General features: G+C 42.4%; 2 protein-coding genes across 3 annotated transcripts in view; one reads left to right on the forward strand and one right to left on the reverse strand.

Annotated features, from left to right (window-relative positions):
* LOC118399646 (ribosome biogenesis protein bop1-like) overlaps nucleotides 1–21,256 on the forward strand; it is an 88,522-nt gene that overhangs the window by 25,862 nt on the left and 41,404 nt on the right. The window lies entirely within an intron of this gene.
* Nucleotides 581–9,268, reverse strand: LOC118399648 (basic helix-loop-helix transcription factor scleraxis-like). Its single transcript, XM_035795907.2, has 2 exons — nucleotides 8,220–9,268; nucleotides 581–1,350 (listed from the first exon to the last, which is right to left on the reverse strand). The coding sequence occupies exons 1-2, from the start codon at nucleotides 8,817–8,819 to the stop codon at nucleotides 1,315–1,317; spliced, it is 636 nt and encodes a 211-aa protein (XP_035651800.1). The 5' UTR covers nucleotides 8,820–9,268; the 3' UTR covers nucleotides 581–1,314.

Raw genomic sequence — 21,256 nt, forward strand, 5'->3', positions numbered from 1 at the left:
CCCGAGCAACCGGGGCTGCAGCACCTCATAGCCCTCCCTCCTTAGTGTGTTAGTCTGTAGAGACAGTAGCTTACTCCTGTCTCTACGGACTAAGAGAAGGCTGGACAAATCACCTGGCTGATTCGAAAAACAAAAGTTCTGTTTGATTCAGTTGTTGACGCCTTTACTGGCCAGTGTAGTTTTCAATATTTGCAATATGATATTTTTGTTGAAGAAGCTAGATGTGGTCTTTAAAAAATCCCAGTCCCATTTCAGGTCTCTCTCCAGTATAATAAGGGCTTGAGTGAACAGCTGTGTGCGTGAGTGGTGAGGTGTGGGAAAGACAGTAATCTAGCTGGAGAGGGAGAGCGAGAGAAGAGAAGGTTGTGGTTCCTTCCTTATCACGTCACTGTTTTTATAGCTGTTTGTAGTGCTATAAGATCCTCTTGACCTGATTTGTTGTTTGTTTTGACCCTTACTAGTGTTCCATACAGTATGTCGTCAAACCCATCGGCAAAAAAGATTTATCACCTTAAGGGCCAGACTTCAAATATCTAGAAATGTAATTTGGGGTTTTGCAAAATTACAATCAAATAAAGGAAACTTACATGTCTGAAATAAACGTAATTAATTCACAAGCATATTTATTTATTAACATGAATTTTAACAAACATCATTGAACAGCATATGAAATAGCATCAAGCCGCTGCATGTTGTCCTATCTTCTTCAGGAGAAAGGCAGTTGTCCACGGGTGTAGAAACTCACTGTCCAGAACAAATATCAAGTGAAAGCTGTTATATATTTGGCTTGTTGGAACAGTTTGGCTATCAGGTTACTTTCTGAAAAATGACCAATCATCAGTTCCTGTTTGGCCTGTCCTTGTCCTTGAAGTCCCTCCTTACCACACCTCTAAGTAACTGGCGCTTCTCAGAGTCCGTCTCGTGCAGAGGCTGTTGTGGTTCTAAAGTTTCAGCATTATCAGTCTGCGTATGCAGACGTTCTCAGGTAAAGAAAAAACAAGACCTCTTTTTGGTGTTCTCTTCAAGTCTTTGTGAGGTCATGGAATCAGAAGTGTAGAACGTTTTTTTAGAAGAAATTATTCTTCATACTTCCTTTGAGTCAGGGCATGCTTCCACCGTCCAAGAAGTCCCACCGTCTCTTTCAATCAAACATGATTACCTCTTCAGAAACTAAACTTAGCAGTCCTGAATTATAATTTTTTTCTGTTTTTTGGGGGGCATATAATTAAATACCGATTTTGATATTTATGTACACCTTAAGTGTGTCAAGTTGTTTTGTCCACAGTTCTGGTCCATATTCTCGTCCTCCAGATATTAACTTCTTAGAGCATTTTTTTGCCGGTCTTTGCTCTGAAAGGAAGAAGACAAACGGTTACAATTTCTCATCGGCTCTTTATAGTCAACAATGCAAACACTGATGTGAAGAATACATTTCCTGGATTGATTCTAACTCCTAACAATTTTACAATACAGTTATTGTTGAGGTAAGTAAAAGAAAATAAATGGTTGAATTTATTTTGTATAAAGTCCGATGGTCCTTTGAGTGAGTGCACGGCTCGCTACTGTCAGTCTGGCCTAGTTCTAGTCTAACCCACAATGTGTTTTTTAAAAATGTGTTTATTTATTTTACCTTTTATTTAACTAGGCAAGTCCGTGAAGAACAAATTCTTATTTACAATGACGGCCAAACCCGGACGACCCTGGGCCAATTATGTGCCGCCCTATGGGACTCCCAATCACAACCGGATGTAATACAGCCTGGATGATCTGGATGATGCCCACTGGTCCAGGCTGCTGTGGAGGCTGCCTGTGGGGCTGTGTGAACTGGGGATATTTGCTGGTCTGGGGCTGTAGCATTGCCTTGGTTCATGTTTTCCTCCTCTCACCATATACTGAGTGGCAGCACTAGCATTAGCACACCTGGCTCACGGAGACCATGGAATGCAACCGTTTCCACGGCTACATCTGACGTAGGCGGGCCCGGGCACTCGCAGTCAACTATCGGATTGATGAGGTCAGGCATTTGAAAACAAACGAACCAGGAGCTTTTTTTTCTATTTTATTTTTTAGTGCCACTTTAAAGTCGCAATTTCTTCAGCTCCAGGGATCACTTACACCCAACTAATAGGATTTTTGTTTAACATTTGTTTTTCATATCCTGTGTAACACATTGTAAAGATGTATAAGGGTTAATTCTGCCGCAGCAGCTGAAGCGTGGGGCTTTGTTGATTGAACTTGCAGCTTTTTCTCTCTCCTATTTTTAAAAGGCTTCCACTTTGTTTATACAGTCTCTAATGGCATGGGAAGGTTTTGTTGTTTTCACGAATACAAGCAACACAACATATTACATTTCCACAGACAGAGAAGCCGATCTGTTTTTTTCTCTCCTCAGTTGTCACCCCAGGCTTCATTCTTTAGGCAAATATTTGGTTTGGTCTCCGTCTGACGGGTAACGTTGGCAGATTGGTTCAAGATTACAATGGAGGCACTTGTCAGCTGCTCTTACTGCTGGCCTGCGTGTGGGTGTGTAGATTTTCAGACATGTAACTCAAGCCCTAACAGACGATTCATCTGTTTGGGTTATTAAACGCAGCCCCCTTCTGTTCATCCTAACTATTCTGAGTGTGGGTTCTTTACACCCTCTGTTTTGTCTTTGGACAAAAGTTGGACGTGATATTGCGTGTTATTGAACAACTTGTTGGACAGGTGTTTGTGGGTGTGTGGGTGGGTGACAGAGTGAAAGTGTCCATTTTTATTATCACATGGGATTATTTTACAGTTGGACCGGTAGATTGAAGATGAAATATTTAGTTTACACACTATTCAACTTCAAGTGCTCTTTTTGTTCTGGCTTACTCCTCAGTCCACTGTTTGGTTCACACTAGATAATTTCATAATGTGTTACATGTTCACACTGATTGGCTCCTGTTGCAGGGAGAAACGCTGCTCTAATAACTTCCATATGGCTGTAATGAAGGAACTCGAGATAATTACAGTATATATGAGCCTTGGGCTGCTAGGCTAGCGCATCGCTTTGGGAGTGGACTCTGAGGCTGACTGACTATGCTCAATTAGTAATCCATTGGGTTACCCCCAGTCCCAGTACACAGAGAGAACTCACCAAGTCCTTTCCCCTGCACTCCTCGAAACCGTTCCTGCGCACGTACCGTCCATTTGACTAGGGTTTGTCTGCCCCTGTGTGTCCCGTTATGCAATCCCCTCGTCGTCCTTCATAACCCCTGTCTTCACCTGCTACAGCTATTAGGGAGAAGGAATGCTCCCTTTTTTCTAACGGACTGTGCTTTGCAGCCCCCAAAGAAAGAGGGGGTGGGGGAGAAACACAGCCTCAATTTTGGTGAATTTCTGACTGTCTACTTATGGGGGCTGTAGTTGAAATGTGCTTTTACACAATTAATTAGCTGTCAATAGAAATGGAAGATGTCAAATGTTTTGATGGTCTGACTCATTGTGTGTGTGTGTGTGTGTGTGTGTGTGTGTGTGTGTGTGTGTGTGTGTGTGTGTGTAAGCACAAGATATTTAGCTCATCTATGTTAGACAAATTTATATATTCCAAGCAAGTCAAATCTGTGCCAGATGGATAACATTTTGGACTGGAAAACATTGTATCTGATAAGATTACAAACACACATCTGTTAGCCACTAATTGATAACTGTGTGTGTATTTTTGACACAAATTTGCCTTTGACTTCTGGGGCAGGAAAAAGCTTCTATCATTCAGTGTGAACGTATGACTTTGTGTCTCTCTGTTGATATAAAATGTTTGATATGACGGCTGATCCGAGGAGTAGATTATAAAAGACCACATTGGGAGCACGTTGAGTCCAAAACACTAACAGGTGAAAGCCGAACAGTATGCTCATTTATTAATGAAGCATTTTAGCATCTTCTAGATCAGACAACTCTGGAGTTGTGTACTTTTTCACCATCCTGTCCTCAATTTGTTCTGTCAGAATTGAGAAACTGTTTTGGCAACATATCGTTCCGTCTATTTTAACTTGTTCCACAGTACCTCAATGGGTTCCTCTTTATTTTATTTTCATCTTTCTTTAGAAACTATAAAGAAATGTGTTGGCCGAGAAATGCCTTTCAGAGTAATGAGTGCTAAGTACGGGTAAAGAGCCATGTGTTTCACGGCGTAATGAGCGCTAAGTACGGGTAAAGAGCAATGTGTTTCACCGGGTAATGCGTAATGAGCGCTAAGTACGGGTAAAGAGCAATGCGTTTCAGAGTAATGAGCGCTAAGTACGGGTAAAGAGCAATGTGTTTCACGGAGTAATGAGTAATGAGCGCTAAGTACGGGTAAAGAGCAATGTGTTTCACCGGGTAATGAGTGCTAAGTACGGGTAAAGAGCTATGTGTTTCACGGAGAATTGAGTAATGAGAGCTAAGTACGGGTAAAGAGCAATGCCTTTCAGAGTAATGAGCGCTAAGTACGGGTAAAGAGCCATGTGTTTCACGGAGTAATGAGCGCTAAGTACGGGTAAAGAGCAATGTGTTTCACGGAGTAATGAGCGCTAAGTACGGGTAAAGAGCAATGTGTTTCACGGAGTAATGAGTAATGAGCGCTAAGTACGGGTAAAGAGCAATGTGTTTCACGGAGTAATGAGTAATGAGCGCTAAGTACGGGTAAAGAGCCATGTGTTTCACCGGGTAATGAGTGCTAAGTACGGGTAAAGAGCCATGTGTTTCACCGGGTAATGAGCGCTAAGTACGGGTAAAGAGCAATGTGTTTCACGGAGTAATGAGTAATGAGCGCTAAGTACGGGTAAAGAGCAATGTGTTTCACCGGGTAATGAGCGCTAAGTACGGGTAAAGAGCCATGTGTTTCACCGGGTAATGAGCGCTAAGTACGGGTAAAGAGCAATGCGTTTCACGGAGTAATGGGCGCTAAGTACGGGTAAAGAGCAATGCCTTTCACCGGGTAATGAGCGCTAAGTACGGGTAAAGAGCAATGCCTTTCCCCGGGTAATGAGCGCTAAGTACGGGTAAAGAGCAATGCCTTTCCCCGGGTAATGAGCGCTAAGTACGGGTAAAGAGCAATGCCTTTCCCCGGGTAATGAGCGCTAAGTACGGGTAAAGAGCAATGCCTTTCCCCGGGTAATGAGCGCTAAGTACGGGTAAAGAGAGCAGTGCGGTTTGGAGCAGGTCGCTTCGATTCTTAAGCCTCAACTACAAAGCTGAGGCCCAATCTGTTTCAAATATCGTCCCGGCTCAGCCCTCCTATAGACATGCCTCTAATTCAGAAAACTCTTAAACTGCCATTATCTCATGTGCTGCTTTGTTCTGCCTCACTGAAATCAATGAAATGGAGGAATAGAATTGCTTCCAGTCAAGGCGAATGTTGTCCATTAGTTTTTATTTTATTAATTGTGTGACTCTTGCATCTCTGCTTCCATGCTCTTTTTAAAGGCCTTTTATAGCAGTGAATAAACTGGAAGGAGTCTGCAGAGCATTACATTAATAGTTGGCTTTAACTTGAATTAGTTTGGATTGATTTATTATTCACTCCTTGGTGACACTGTAACTAGGTTGATCCAGATATGGTTCACGGTGGAGCGAGCTTGTGCTATTACACTTGTGATATACACTAGTGCTATTACACGTGTGATATACACTAGTGCTATTACACGTGTGATATACACTAGTGCTATTACACTTGTGATATACACTAGTGCTATTACACTTGTGATATACACTAGTGCTATTACACGTGTGATATACACTAGTGCTATTACACTTGTGATATACACTAGTGCTATTACACTTGTGATATACACTAGTGCTATTACACTTGTGATATACACTAGTGCTATTACACTTGTGATATACACTAGTGCTATTACACTTGTGATATACACTAGTGCTATTACACGTGTGATATACACTAGTGCTATTACACTTGTGATATACACTAGTGCTATTACACTTGTGATATACACTAGTGCTATTACACTTGTGATATACACTAGTGCTATTACACTTGTGATATTACACTAGTGCTATTACACTTGTGATATACACTAGTGCTATTACACTTGTGATATACACTAGTGCTATTACACTTGTGATATACACTAGTGCTATTACACTTGTGATATACACTAGTGCTATTACACGTGTGATATACACTAGTGCTATTACACGTGTGATATACACTAGTGCTATTACACGTGTGATATACACTAGTGCTATTACACGTGTGATATACACTAGTGCTATTACACGTGTGATATACACTAGTGCTATTACACTTGTGATATTACACTAGTGCTATTACACTTGTGCTATTACACTAGTGCTATTACACGTGTGATATACACTAGTGCTATTACACGTGTGATATACACTAGTGCTATTACACTTGTGATATACACTAGTGCTATTACACTTGTGATATACACTAGTGCTATTACACGTGTGATATACACTAGTGCTATTACACTTGTGATATACACTAGTGCTATTACACGTGTGATATACACTAGTGCTATTACACTTGTGATATACACTAGTGCTATTACACGTGTGATATACACTAGTGCTATTACACGTGTGATATACACTAGTGCTATTACACTTGTCATACACTAGTGCTATTACACTTGTGCTATTACACTAGTGCTATTACACGTGTGCTATTACACTAGTGCTATTACACGTGTGATATACACTAGTGCTATTACACTTGTGCTATTACACTAGTGCTATTACACGTGTGATATACACTAGTGCTATTACACGTGTCATACACTAGTGCTATTACACTTGTGCTATTACACTTGTGCTATTACATTAGATTTGTCTGGGGTCAGGAGTTGTGACTTATCACTTTTTTTCATCATAAAATAGATGGCTAATTCCCAGCACATTTCAATACATGAATCAGTGAAGAATACTGTAGGGTTCTGTGGATGTGCAAATGAACATCTCTAGTGAGTTGGTGGTGTTGTCCAGAATGACAAGTCATTATAGTCTTCATCATTATTTATTTAGGAAGCCGGAGGGGGGGTTGTTAACATTGTTATTAATTGGACACCTAAGAAGAGCATTAGGTCAAAACAGGATGTGTGTATAAATCGCTCAGGATGGCTCACTGGCAGATTTGGGAATACAGCAGATGTTCCCAGAATGCTTTGGACTGGCGATCTACCTCTTGGTAAGCGCTTAACCATAATCTTATGTTGTGACTTTGCTCCACCAGGAGCCAAAAGGAATGTCAAGTGTCTTCTTTTTTAAGTTTAGGCTATTTGTCATTTTAGAGGCCTAACAAATCACTCAAACCACATTCAGCTCTAAATACATTGTACACTCCAGGCATTTTCCTCTGTGCTTTTTTCAATGAAATGGGTTTTGGACCTGCTTCAAGTTTGAGGATAGAATACATATTGTGGTGGTTATATACCTAACCAAAAATGTTCCAGTGTCATGGTTGACTCTAATTATTTTGGGCGTATGGTGTATTTCAAGTTTGAAAGCTGCTTTGCTCTTGTGAGTTGAAATGACAGTTTCCCCTTCTGTTTTTGGTTTTGGTTATTGCGTTTCCCATGCTGTGATTTAGGGTTTGATTTTGAATTCGGCGTGGTGTTGGCTTTATGAGCCAGAGTCTGCCCAGGCGAATGCTGAGGAAGAGAGATGGATGTGTTTGTGTTCGCTGTGACAGTTCCTTGTTTTCCGTTGGCCTTGGTTCAGTCGGTCTCTCGCTACTCAGACCAAAGAGACAATGGGAAGTGCTACTGAATGCCGGCACCAAATTGAGATGTCTGGGAGAATCGTCTCGGAGTTGGGGATTAGGGTCTTACTGTTAGGAGGTTTAGTTGAAGCTTGCCTACTGAGCCTCCTCATCTCACTGTCTCTGAGTATTGAGGGGCTGTTCTCTTACACTTTGGGACAGCAGAGACCATATGATACTCTATAAATTCACATTTTGAAAAGGTTTATTTTTTGTGGGTGGAATTTTCTAAAGGTTGCTTGTCTTCGAGTAAGTTTGAAAGCCATTTTTTAGTCTGAAATGTTTTTAAAGAATCAAATAGGAACAACCATTCACTAAACCATGAAGCGTCATAAGTAAGACTCCCACTTGCTGGATATTACTGCCCTGAAGAGATTGGAGTTGTGTGGTGTTTTGTTGTCCTAGTTGTGACACGATGGCAAATGCATGGTGAGGACAGATGGGACATCTACAGCCAAACTCAACTCACCATTTTCCTCTGGTTGCTGAGGCAGAAGGTGCAGATCTGTTTGGGCTGGGAGTTCTCTGCGTCGCGGCCTGGCGATCCATGGTGATTTAGGTAGTGAGCAGAGGAGGTTGCTCCACTGTGGCAGGGCTGCCCATCCCCACACATCTCCCCAACCAGCAGCACATTGCCCAGATGGGAGATGTAGCTGGACGCCAGCCGCAGTGTCTCGATCTTGGACAGCTTCCTGTCGGCCGGTTCAGTGGGGATAAGGGTCCTCAGGGCGGTGAAGGCTGTGTTCACACTGTTGGTGCGGTCCCGCTCCCGAGCGTTAGCTGCGTTGCGCTGCCGTGGCAGCCCGCTCGTCGGAGAGATGGATCCGTCTGAGACCTGGAGGTGTGACATCTGGGGCGGGAGCTGGCCCCCTCCCAGACGGCCCCCTCCGACGCTTCCAGGCTTCCTTTTGCGCCCCCCGACCTTTATGTCATAACCTCTGGCGTCCAGCCGGAAGGAGCGTTCGTCGGAGCCCGAGCTCTCGTTGCCGTTCTCTTCGTCCTCGGACAGCATGGAGATGTCGGAGTACAGGTACCGGTTGGGCGCTGGCCGCACCATGGCGAAGGACATCGTCAACGTTACCGTGCTCTGCTGTTACACCAATTAGCTAACTCTGCTCTGGGCTTTGTTTACTACTGTGACACCTGGACTCCCCACTGCTGCTCACACATGCATGGATAGTTAAATGATAGCACAGTTTTACCTCGGTATACTTTTCTAAGTCCTTAGCTGCCAGTGCACTACAGTCCAGTATCACAGGCTCCTCTGTCATTAAAGTCCCATGTAGAGTTTGGACTTTTCCTTTGGTGGGAAAAACGAAACCAAATGGCTGAATGGCAGGTTCCACTGTGTCTTTCTCAGGTCCTCTTAGGATATGGTTGGTCTTTATTTCTCTCTTGCTCTCTCCTCTCAGATCGTCTGTTTCCCTCAACTCAGTTCCACATCTGTCCCTCGCGCTTTCTCTTACCCTCCCTCCTGCTCTCTCTCCCTTTCTCCCAGTGCTCAGATCCACGTGTGGTTTTTGTCTGAGCGTTTCAGTATGGTTGGGCTTTATAGCCAGTGGGAGTGTCTGGTGCAACCTCCCTCTTCCCTCTTTCTCTCCCTCCTTCACTCCGTATGCAAATGTCCCAGCTGGCTGTGGGAGCTTTGGGAGGGAGTCCAGCACAGTGTGGATCTACTATCTGCAACTTTCTGCTTCCTTATTTAACCCTTCCAATACTGGATCTTCCATATTTAAAGGCGCAATATGCAGAAATCACTGCACCAAATTCTGAAATTTTGCCTAATTTCAGTTTGTGACAGTACAAGAAATGTAGAGAATTGTTTTACCACTGTGAGATATCATTTCAATAACCAAAAATATTGTATTTTCAGCTGTTTGAAGCTGGTGTACAACACTGAATGGAAAAGACATAAAAATGAAACGTAAAAATGGGAAGCATAGAAATAGCACACACACAACATATTTACCACTTCTTAGACTTGATTTTAATGACCGATACAATAGGTATTCAACCCCTTTGTTGTGGCAAGCCTAAATAATTCAGGAGTGTAAACTATTTGCATGGACTCTCACTCTGTGTTGATTTTTGTATTACTACCTCATCTCTGTACCCCAGACATGCAATTATCTGTAAGGTCCCTCAGTTGAGCAGTATATTTTAATCAAATATTTGACCACAAAGACCAGGGAGGTTTCCAATGCCTCACAAAGGGCACTTATTGGTAGATGTGTAAAAATGACACTTTGATGTATCAATACACCCAGTTACTACAAAGATACAGGCATCCTTCTTAACTCCATTGCTGGAGATGAAAGGAAACTGCTCAGGAATTTCACCATGTTACCAATGGTGACTTTAAAACCTGTGATAGGAGAAAACTGAGGATGGATCAACAACATTGTAGTTAATCCACAATATTAACCTAAATGACAGCGTGAAAAGAAGGAAGCCTGTTCAGAATAAAACATATTCTAAAACATGCATCTTGTTTGCAATAAGGCACTAAAGTAAAACTGAAAAAATGTGTCAAAGTAATTTACTATGTCCTGAATACAACGCATTATGTTTGGGGCAAATCCAACACATCACGAAGTACCACTCTTCATATTTTTAAGCACGGTGGTTGCTGCATCATGTTATGTGTATGCTTATCATCGGCAAGGACTAGGTATTGCAAGGATAAAAAAAATAAACATAATACAGCTAAGCACAGGCAAAATCAGGAAAACCTGGTTGTCTGCTTTCCAACAGACACTGGGAGACAAATTCACCTTTCCTCAGGACAATAACTTAAAACACAAGGCCAAATATACACTGGAGTTGCTTACCAAGGCAAAATTGAATGTTTCTGAGTGGCCTAGTTACGGTTTTGACTTAAATCGCCTTGAAAATCTATGGCAAGACTTGAACATGGCTGCCTAGCAATAATGTGCAAATACTGTACAATCCTGGTGTGGAAAGCTCTTAGAGCCTTACCTAAAAAGACTCACAGCTGTAATCGCTGCTAAAGGTGATTCTAACATGTATTGACTCCGGGTTGTGAATACTTAAGTAAATGAGATATTTATGCATTTCATTTTCAATACATTTTCTTAAATTTAGAAAAACAAGTTTTCACTTTGTCGTTATGGGTATAGATGGGTGAGAGCGAGAAATCAATTGAATCCATTTTGAATTCATACTGTAACACAACAATGTGGAATAAGTCGAGGGGTATGGATACTTCCTAATATCACATTTCTATGTGAATTTGGTCAGGTTGGCCAAAATGTTACATAATGCAGCTTTAGCCATTCCAATACTGGATCTTCCTGATTGAACCCATCCAATACTGGATCTTCCTGATTGAACCCTTCCAATACTGGATCTTCCTGATTGAACCCTTCCAATACTGGATCTTCCTGATTGAACCCTTCCAATACTGGATCTTCCTGATTGAACCCTTCCAATACTGGATCTTCCTGATTGGATTTTCTTGGGAAACGCCCTGTTAAAAAAATAAGAAATGAATACAAATCTTCCTGAAACCAGTGCTTGAGCGAGGGCGTCAGGTTGTTTCGTTGAGGAACGGCTGCTCTGGGCTTTCTCTGTTACTGACAGATTGTGTGTGAGAGCTGGACACACACCGGGTGTCTCATAAGAAGCCCATAAAAATCCTGCAAAGTTCAAGATGGATTAAATGTCAGCGGTTCAAAGTGGGAACCCCTTTCCTCATCTTTTTTTCTTTCCCTAAATTTGGGGCATAGCCCCTAAATTACCCCCAATGCAGTCAAGCCGGGAGTTGAAACCTCTTACTTAGCTAGACAATTTTCATCATTCAACTACATCTCTTCCTCCATCAATGTTTTCCTCCCTATGACAGAGTGATTTGTTTTGGTGTTTTATTTAGGTAGTGAAAGGACTTTACTCCCACTGTAAAGACCCGATGCTGTCACCGTGTCTACACAGCTCCTCTAGTTTAGGTCCAACCCCCACAAGACTGATGCTGTTACTGTGTCTATACTGGTTCCACCACACTGGGGTGGGAGTGAGTTGTTTCTCATTTATGAGTTCCTCCGTTAACTCGGACTGGATCCATTTAGTCATGCTGCTTGAAGCAAAAATATACAATCTGGTCCAGAGGGACTATAGGTCAGGTAGTTTGTCTAGCACACCTGTTTGTCACTGAATCATCCCGTGGCAGAAAGACGAATGGAAGAACCGTTTTAAAGACTCATTGTTAGGTTTGCACAAATACAGTGCATTCGGAAAGTATTCAGACCCCTTGACTTTCAATACTTTGTTACATTACAGCTGTAATCTAAAATTGATTATTTTTTTATATATATTGTTTTTAGACAGGTTTTTAGATATATTTTTTTGCAAATGTAAATGTGATTTCAGGTTTTTATTTTAAATACAGTATTCAGACCTTTTACTCTGTACTTTGTTGAAGCACCTTTGGCAGCGAATGAAGCCTAAAGTCTTCTTGGGTATGACGCTACAAGCTTGGCACACCAGTAATTGAGGAGTTTCCCATTATTCTCTGCAGATCCTTTCAAGCTCTGTCAGGCTGGATGGGGAGCGTCGCTGCACAGCTATTTTCAGGTCTCCCCAGAGTTGTTCGATCGGATTCAAGTCCGAGCTTGGGCTAGGCCACTCAAGGACATTCAGAGACTTGACAGTGCACGCTCTGACATATTGTCAACTGTGGGACCTTATATAGACAGGTGTGTTCCTTTCCAAATCATGTCTAATCAATTGAATTCACCACAGGTGGACTCCAAGTTGTAGAAACATATCAAGGATGATCAATGGAAACAGGATGCATCTGAGCTCAATTTGAGTCTCATAGCAAAGGGTCTGATTACTAAGGTAAATAAGGTATTTCTGTGTTTTATTTTTAATACATTTGCAAAAATGTCTAAAAAGCTGTATTCACTTGTCATTATGGGGTATTGTGTATAGATATTTTATTTAACAAGGCTGTAACAATTTTAGAATAAGACTATAACATAACAAAATGTGGAAGAAGTTGAGGGGTCTTGAATACTTTCCGAATCTACTGTATATGACAGATGTCGACCCTGCGGTTTGTGTGATTGGACGTTGAAACATTGAGGATGGTTATGTTTCCTCATTACTGAAAGCAATTTGAACTCATGTAGACTACGTCTTAATGTTCCAGAAGCCCCAGAGATATTTTCCTGTTGCCTGACACCAGACGGGCATTAAACAGATTGTTCTTGTTGCGTGAAAATTCTCAATTACTCACAGTACTATACGTAATGTTTACACACAGACTGGGACAGATTGTAAGGGTTGACGGGGTCATTCTCATAGGGTTACGAAATGTTTGGTAACAAACATTAACTTCGGATGTGCCCAGTACTTTCTAACTCTTTCACAGGGGTATCATCCAACTGCTTTCAATTGTGTCAGTTGAAAGAATATAAAATTAATTTCACTGGTCAAATTATTAAGGAAGTCCTTCAAGTGACAAAACCATACATTCTAATCTTGTCTGAATATTCTAAAGTTTGTGACCAGCCCTCTCCCCTCTTTGTCCTTATAATTCATATCCTTTATTCCGGTCCGTCGGTTCAGGGCTAGACGGCTAGTCTGACTAGTCCTTTTTAATGATGTGGTGTCTCTTCGTCTGTCTTAACAATTCTTCACAAATTGATGGCTTTGATATTCAATTTAATAATGGTGATTCAAAAAAACCTTAAACCCAAAGCCATTCTGGTTTTGGGATTGCCGTAAATCCACTTAAATGGCAAGTCTGGTTCGTTCCCCCTTGGTCTGAGCCGACCAAGCCTGTGCCGTCAGCCTCTTCCTGATGTGACTTGGAGTCTAACCGGGCTGCTGGCCCATAGAGGACAGGTCATTTCCAGGAAGGATGGTGACGCTCCTTTTGTATAATTCTTTGTATTAATCTAGTTCTACCAGGGACAATCCCTTTCTGGCTTCTACTACTGAACATACAATGTAGCCTGCTGTCCACTTTAAGTCCTATTTTCTACATTTCATTAGCACTTTAGGTAAGATGTTTATCGTTTTGTCAATGTCACTGCTAAGTGAACTTGTTTTAACAAGGTTGGGACATAAAAATGGCATTTCTAGATTTCATATTTATATCCACTCCTGAATTCAATAGAGCGATGTTGTCTATTGTAATGTTTGGAAGAAAAAGTTGTCGTGTTATTAAAGAAGGGATGCTTGTGTTATATTTGCAGCAGTAAATAAACACTTTCCTCGTGTTGAAACATGTCCTCCGATTAGCCATTCTTTGGAACAAGATGGGCTAACCGGAGGACATGTTTGGAACCAGATGGGCTAACCGGAGGACATGTTTGGAACCAGATGGGCTAACCGGAGGACATGTTTGGAACCAGATGGGCTAACCGGAGGACATGTTTGGAACCAGATGGGCTAACCGGAGGACATGTTTGGAACCAGATGGGCTAACCGGAGGACATGTTTGGAACCAGATGGGCTAACCGGAGGACATGTTTGGAACCAGATGGGCTAACCGGAGGACATGTTTGGAACCAGATGGGCTAACCGGAGGACATGTTTGGAACCAGATGGGCTAACCGGAGGACATGTTTGGAACCAGATGGGCTAACCGGAGGACATGTTTGGAACCAGATGGGCTAACCGGAGGACATGTTTGGAACCAGATGGGCTAACCGGAGGACATGTTTGGAACCAGATGGGCTAACCGGGGGACATCTTGTTCCAAATACACATTTTTTTTTTGAGTCAAAGCAATTGGAATAGAATCTTGAGTTGTCTGATTTCGTTTTTTTATTTCCCTGTGAAACCAATTTTGAAATAGAATGGATTTAACAGTCAATGTTTTATAATGCTCTCCGCAGACTAAAAAGTATCAATTTGCCCTCATAGGCTGAAATACAGTATTAGTCTTATTCCATGAAGTTAAGTAGGCTATAAGTCAATGACAATTGAGGTATTTTTATATACTTATTTGTCCCTTGTTCGTTGCAATTTATTTTGACAGAGATATGTCTAACAGTGGGTCCCCAAACAAGCAAGGTCGTAAATCGTGAATGTTTTTCACTCCAAATTTTCAGCACTAAATATTTATGATCGTTTTTACAGTAAAGAGAAATGGGCACCATTTATTGAGAATGCTGAATGCATCTTTTAATCCTCTTGATGGATTCATAGTGCTTGAAATTGGCCATCGATGACCAACATCAGATCAAATGCATGTGGTCTGACTGCAGTCATATATGTAGCATATGATTCAGTTCGAGTAACTAAGTTCAGAAGTTTCTCATTTGACCAATACAATCCATGATCTCTTTTTAGGGTTGAGCTAATGCACCCCCCCCCTCACAGACAGAGGGCCATTTATCTGGCAGCACTCAATTAACAAGGGAAGGAATCGTCTCATAACGTGACGGCATTCATTGAGGCTCTGCAGCCCTACTTAGGTCCTCTTCTTCAGATGTCTCGTTTTGTTACCTCATAAATGCTGACATGCGGAGTAACAAATGACAATGCTTATTATCTCCCTGTCACAGAGTGGCCCTCCCACTCTTTCCTTCCCCCTTAAAGGGGAAATGCAGTCAGTCTGCCATCTGACAGTCATTAGCTCCATAACCTCCTCTTCCACGGTGCGACATCTAATCCAGTCCCCCATCTGTTGAAAGCACTCTCAACCTCCTCCATTCCCCCTGCCACAGACCCCCCTTCCTCCCTCCCTCTAGCCAGACACCAGCCCCCTCGCGTGGGTTTGTCTCAGGCCAGAGTCCTGTCAGGAGTCGGATACGACTCCCACTCTCCCCCGTGCCTGACCACAGCTGGCCCCAAACGGCCCATCAGAGAGGAGGCTTAGGCTGCTGCCCGGTGCGACGTGCTGTCTCTTTCCTCTATCGCTCTCTTGTGGGCTGCTGGACCTGTGGGTGTCTGTCTGGTCTGGACGGGCCAGAGCCGAGTAAAGGGCCTGTATCACATTCAGCCTCAGTACTGCTCCTAATGTAACCCAGACGACATAGCGGCGAGAGCAGCTGCGCTTATAAAATAAAGTACAGAGTGGGACGGCAGAGGACCTGTTAGGGTCACAACAAACCATGACTTCAATTCATTTATTCAATGGGGACGAGGTAAGTTCAAACCCCTGGAAAAAAAAATTGCTTAAAAAATGCAATTAGGTCGGACCTTTTGTTCTCGAGTTTGAAATGGTTCTTACTCCTGCTTTTCCGTCGTTAAAGTGTTCTCTTCTGACCCTTTTTCTTTTATGGCGTGTTTTCTCTCGGGTACATTTACAATCCATTAAGCATATAAACAGGCTGGAAATACAAGGGAACCAGAGCAATACTGCTCAGTTCTGTTGGTCCAAAGGTCTAGTAATAATGAGAGGTGGAGAGCTGGAGAAGAGGGGACCACATTTGGACCTAATCGTCTTGATGTGTTCTGTCCAGTCACCCATGGATCAATCTACCCTGTTACAGTTTAATGATCAAGAGTATCTTTTTAACCGTAGGTTGGCTTTATTTAGTTGTATTTATGAGATATCATACCGAGGAATTACATTTATTCAATTAAGATAAGGCTAATAAGAGTAACACATTTTTTTATAGCGCCTTTTCAAGGACCCAAAGTCAAAATTCATTCATTTTCCTCTGCAAAATATATTGTGGAGATCTCAAGAGTAAATTGAAACAAACTCTCCAAGCACAGTTGAATGTCTCAGTCGTTGAGATGAATTATGATGGAGGTTTTCATATTTCAGTGATGCATGTAGGTAGCATCACTGTTCTTCTGTCTAAACTACAGCAGCATATCTCTTACCAGAAGGATCTTGCTTGCTGCAAGCACCAGACCCTTAAATGGACCTGAAGTAGTTGTAATGTGAATCTTTTCCCCCTGGAGTGTTCTAGGCCCGTGTTGATTTTCACATATTATTCATGCATACTTCTTGGGTTTTGGATATTATTCTATGGTCATTTTCCAGTTTCATTTTTCCAGAGGCTGTTAGTGGTGGCTGTAAGCGACAACTCTAATGGGCTGCGTGCTGCTGCCACTCACAGAAGCCACACACACACACGCTCGCTCGCTCACATGCAACACACACACTCGCATTCTATAACACACATCGCACAGGCGCACTCCACACACATTATAATACACACAGCCACATCGTACACACCAGTAACACACACACACACACAGTAACACGCGTTTGCACATGTTCTTTCAGCAGGCGCATCCTCCTGTTCTGGATGGGCTGAGTGGAAAGTGTAGGGGTGGTTAGATTCCTTTAGTAGAGATTACTGGGATTATAAATGATCCCATTAGAGGGAAATGCAAACCTACATTTGTGGAAGGAGGAGGCTGAGGCAGGCTGCTGTGTCTGCACATGCCTGTTCCCAGTGACTAGATCTAGCTATATTCTGAAGAATGGGCTTCAGAAAGCGCCCATCTAAAGTAGCCAGGCTCCAACTGCTACCCATTTTTAAGTGAACTTTTTAATGGAGCTTTTCCATTTGCTTTTCAGTCCAAGACTAGGCTCAATCTGCGTCCAGGCAGAAAACCAGCCATATCTCTGAGTAGCTAAACCAAGTAACCATGAATGTACATAATCTTCAGCTTCAATGCATTTCCATAGATGGCTACTGTATGTGTGACGTCAATTGAACTGACCAAAGAGGACCTGCCCAAACCAACCAGCCTGGCAGTGCCCGTATAATTAGGCCCATTTCAGCAACTGGGAAGGGAAAAAAACATGGAGGCCGCAGACACAATTATAAATCATATCTGAAAATGTCAGGACTTTAAGTTTTCTAACACTTTGCAAACTTTAAAGCTCTGTACTCTCATATTGCTTATACAATATAATTTGCCCCAATAAATCATTAAATGTAGTTCCTTTCATTTACTGTGTGTGTGTGTGTGTGTGTGTGTGTGTGTGTGTGTGTGTGTGTGTGTGTGTGTGTGTGTGTGTGTGTGTGTGTGTGTGTGTGTGTGTGTGTGTGTGTGTGTGTGTGTGAACAAGATGGCCAACCGCTCCATGCAAGCAGAGCAATTTTTCGAAGTTCAAACCCCCTCAATAGTTATGCTCTAATCCATCCAATCTCAATTTAAAGTTGCTCATACAGGGCTTTCTTTATATTACAGACACTGCAGTCAGAGAACTGTTGCATGTGACTGTGGAGCATAGCCTACTGGCTGTTATTCACAATAGGCAATACAAGTTTAAATGTGTCATGGTCATGACAGCCTCAAGTCTTGGTTGTTTAAGAAGCAAAAGCATATTAATGACAGAACGCACAGGCAGATCAGGAGACTAAAAATACATAGAGACCATATTCAAGGTAATTCCGGTTAATCCTGAATGCTTGGATAACATGGTCACAGGTGCAGTCGAGGTGGAGACTGATGGTCATGGTTCTCATCAAAAGGCCACAGGAGCGTGATCGGAAGACTAAAGAGGAATGCATGCGATGATGTCCCCTTTTAACTGATGTCCCAGTTAAAATACAAATAAAAGGGGACATTTGTGACATTTACATTTACATTTAAGTCATTTAGCAGACGCTCTTATCCAGAGCGACTTACAAATTGGTGCATACACCTTATGACCATTTGAAACAGTGGCTTTGAATAAACAAATCCTCCCCATCTAATAAAGTTGTCTCAGTCGTTGAAAAGAAAATGAGCAGAAATGTGTGGTTGGTTTTATATCAGGCCAGCGTAGCATTGCGGAGCGGGGATTTCATTATTGTTTGATCAGTTGAAGGAAAACTTTATTTTAAGGGTCCTTAATATACCATTTTATATGACATTTATAAATAGTTTTCACCATTAATTAATCATCATTCTCATGTTTATGAACCATTTACTAATTATTAATGTATTTTTGCTGTCCCTAATCTTTAGCGAGCGTTTGTTTATTAATACTTTATACATGTTTTCAGTGTAATTCCTCACAAAAAGATTGCCTCGCTGATTTTTACAGGATTAGGGCTTAATGTAACATTTCTACAGTACTAGACCAGTCGTTTCTTCTAAATTATTGCTTTTTGTCTTTTAAAAATAATGTGGATATGATTTAATGTTGTTGACTTGCTTTTCTCTATGGTTGTCTGTCTTCTATAGTAACTGTCTGTCACTTGACAACCAGTAAGACAGCAGCTCTGTCTGTTCCCCGGAGGGTCTGTTCTCCTCTGTTCCCCGGAGGGTCTCGTTCTCCTCAGCCTCAGAGACCGACATAAACGTCCGAAATATCAAACACACTTTGCTAATAGACTTCTGTGGTTGTGCAGGGCCCAGGGAACCCGGACCACAAAACCTGCAACACAAACCGGCACATCCACCCTCTCGTCAGCTGGTGAAAGCATTAGCCAGCTAGGGGTCTGGTCCTGATTCCTGTTGTCTTTCATATGGGCCCCCTCCACCCTATCTATCCCTTTTTTCTCCTTTTTTTACCTGTTCAATTAGGAAACCAGCTTAGTTTTACAAACTCTCATGGGATAAGATGGATGTTCTGAGAACTAAATTATCTGGGTTATCATGATGTGCCCCTGTCGTTATTGGGGAACCACGACGTCAGTTGGTCCAGAACCACGACGTCAGTTGGTCCAGAACCACGACGTCAGTTGGTCCAGAACCACGACGTCAGTTGGTCCAGAACCACGATGCCAGTTGGTCCAGAACCACGATGCCAGTTGGTCCAGAACCACGACGCCAGTTGGTCCAGAACTTTTTTCTAGTGCAGAAACACTGACCAGTGGGTTGGACTTGAGAAACTGTCTGCAGGATCAGTTGAGTTCCATGGTAGTTCAAGTCAGCATAACAAGAACAAAGTTTTGTCAATTTAATGTTTTATGAATGGATCCCCTAGACTAATGGATCATCAACTAAATTCAGCTGCAGGACCATTTTTTTAAATTGAGAGGATGGTATATTTATCTATACTTGCCAATTGATGTTAGTTGTTTTATTGTGCAGGGCTCGCTTTCAAAATAGACCGACGTTAGTCTCTGACATCTCTGTTGAAATAAAGTTTTTTTTAAATAATTATGTCCAAAAAAAAAAAACTAAAAACTTGGGGAACCAATGGATCCACTTGCTGAGTGGTGTTTTTATTGTGAATAAGTAATCTGGGCAGTGTCACTGGGTTGCACAATGACTTTGAGGCGGGTCTGAAATCACATAGTGGAGAGAGAAATCAAACAGACCTGTTGCATGTTCAGACGTGTTTCTGACTGCGACGGACAGACAGTGGTCCAGAGGGCTGTGACAGAGGGAACGTCTTGGAGCAGAGCAAAGCGTATGGCTAAACCTGCTTCGGCTACACAGCTACATCATCTTAGGGGAGAGACTTGGGAAGGTGCGAAGGGGTGGAGGGAGGGGATGGGACACCCCCGGGAGAATCCTTAGACTTTTCTCTAGGGACCAGCAGAAGCATCTCTCATATGCAGAGCCACTCGTCTAAAATCCAGGCTCCTCTACTCTGCTATACTCAGCAGGTCTGGCTACAGCCTACAGGATCCAAAAGGAGAAATGTACTTTTACTTGGGTGAGTTGTTGGGAAGAAGTGATGTCAAGCGGGAACTATTGTGCCCATCCAGAGTTTGTTCACCAGTTTGTCTCAGTTACCTACAGTCCAGTCACTTTATTTTTAGGGAAGCTATTTTTGAGAATTCTCAACCAAAAAAATTCAGCTTCCAGGATTTAGCCTTGCCGGGAATGCTGCACGTGTTCCAGGAATGTGGCTCCTGGTCCAAAAACAACTTCCAGACTAGTGGTCCCAAGTGACAGCAGCCTGGCGAGGGAGGGAGAGGAGGGTAGCTAAAGAGGTTTGTTGGTTTCGGGTCATACGGTAAAGGGAATTTTCTTCTGTCTAGTGATGTGGCTCTGTTGCAGACAGAAACACTATCCCTCTGACCTCCGTCTCATTGATAGACATAGACCTTTGTTCTTCACTAGACATAGTATGTAGGCTAGAGGTAGTTCAACATTTATTCCAAAATTACAAGATTTTCATGAAATCCTGGCCTTAGGATTCCTGGAATCAGGGGGGATTCAGTGTGAAATCAGGAAACCTCTAGCCAGAATTGTGCAACCCGAGCTAGACTGAACAGTAATGTTGAATGAGTCTTCAGACTGAGATATTTCTAACGGACAGTCACATACATGTGTTGATGATTTGCTGGTTCCACTGAGTCATTGGGTATGGGGCTGATTCATTCCCTATGACACACAGTGGACTGACTGGACGGAGACATCAGCCATCCCTGTGACCTTAGATTGTCATTCCTTCTTTCAGACGAGTGATAAGCTAGTGTCTTTCCATCGCAGAGAGAGAACCAGAGAAGGTGAGAGTAATAGGCTAGTGTCTTTCCATCGCAGAGAGAGAACCAGAGAAGTTGAGAGTAATAGGCTAGTGTCTTTCCATCGCAGAGAGAGAACCAGAGAAGTTGAGAGTAATAGGCTAGTGTCTTTCCATCGCAGAGAGAGAACCAGAGAAGGTGAGAGTAATAGGCT

This window comes from Oncorhynchus keta, chromosome 20, assembly GCF_023373465.1.
Source record: "Oncorhynchus keta strain PuntledgeMale-10-30-2019 chromosome 20, Oket_V2, whole genome shotgun sequence".
Classification (NCBI taxonomy): Eukaryota; Metazoa; Chordata; class Actinopteri; order Salmoniformes; family Salmonidae; genus Oncorhynchus; species Oncorhynchus keta.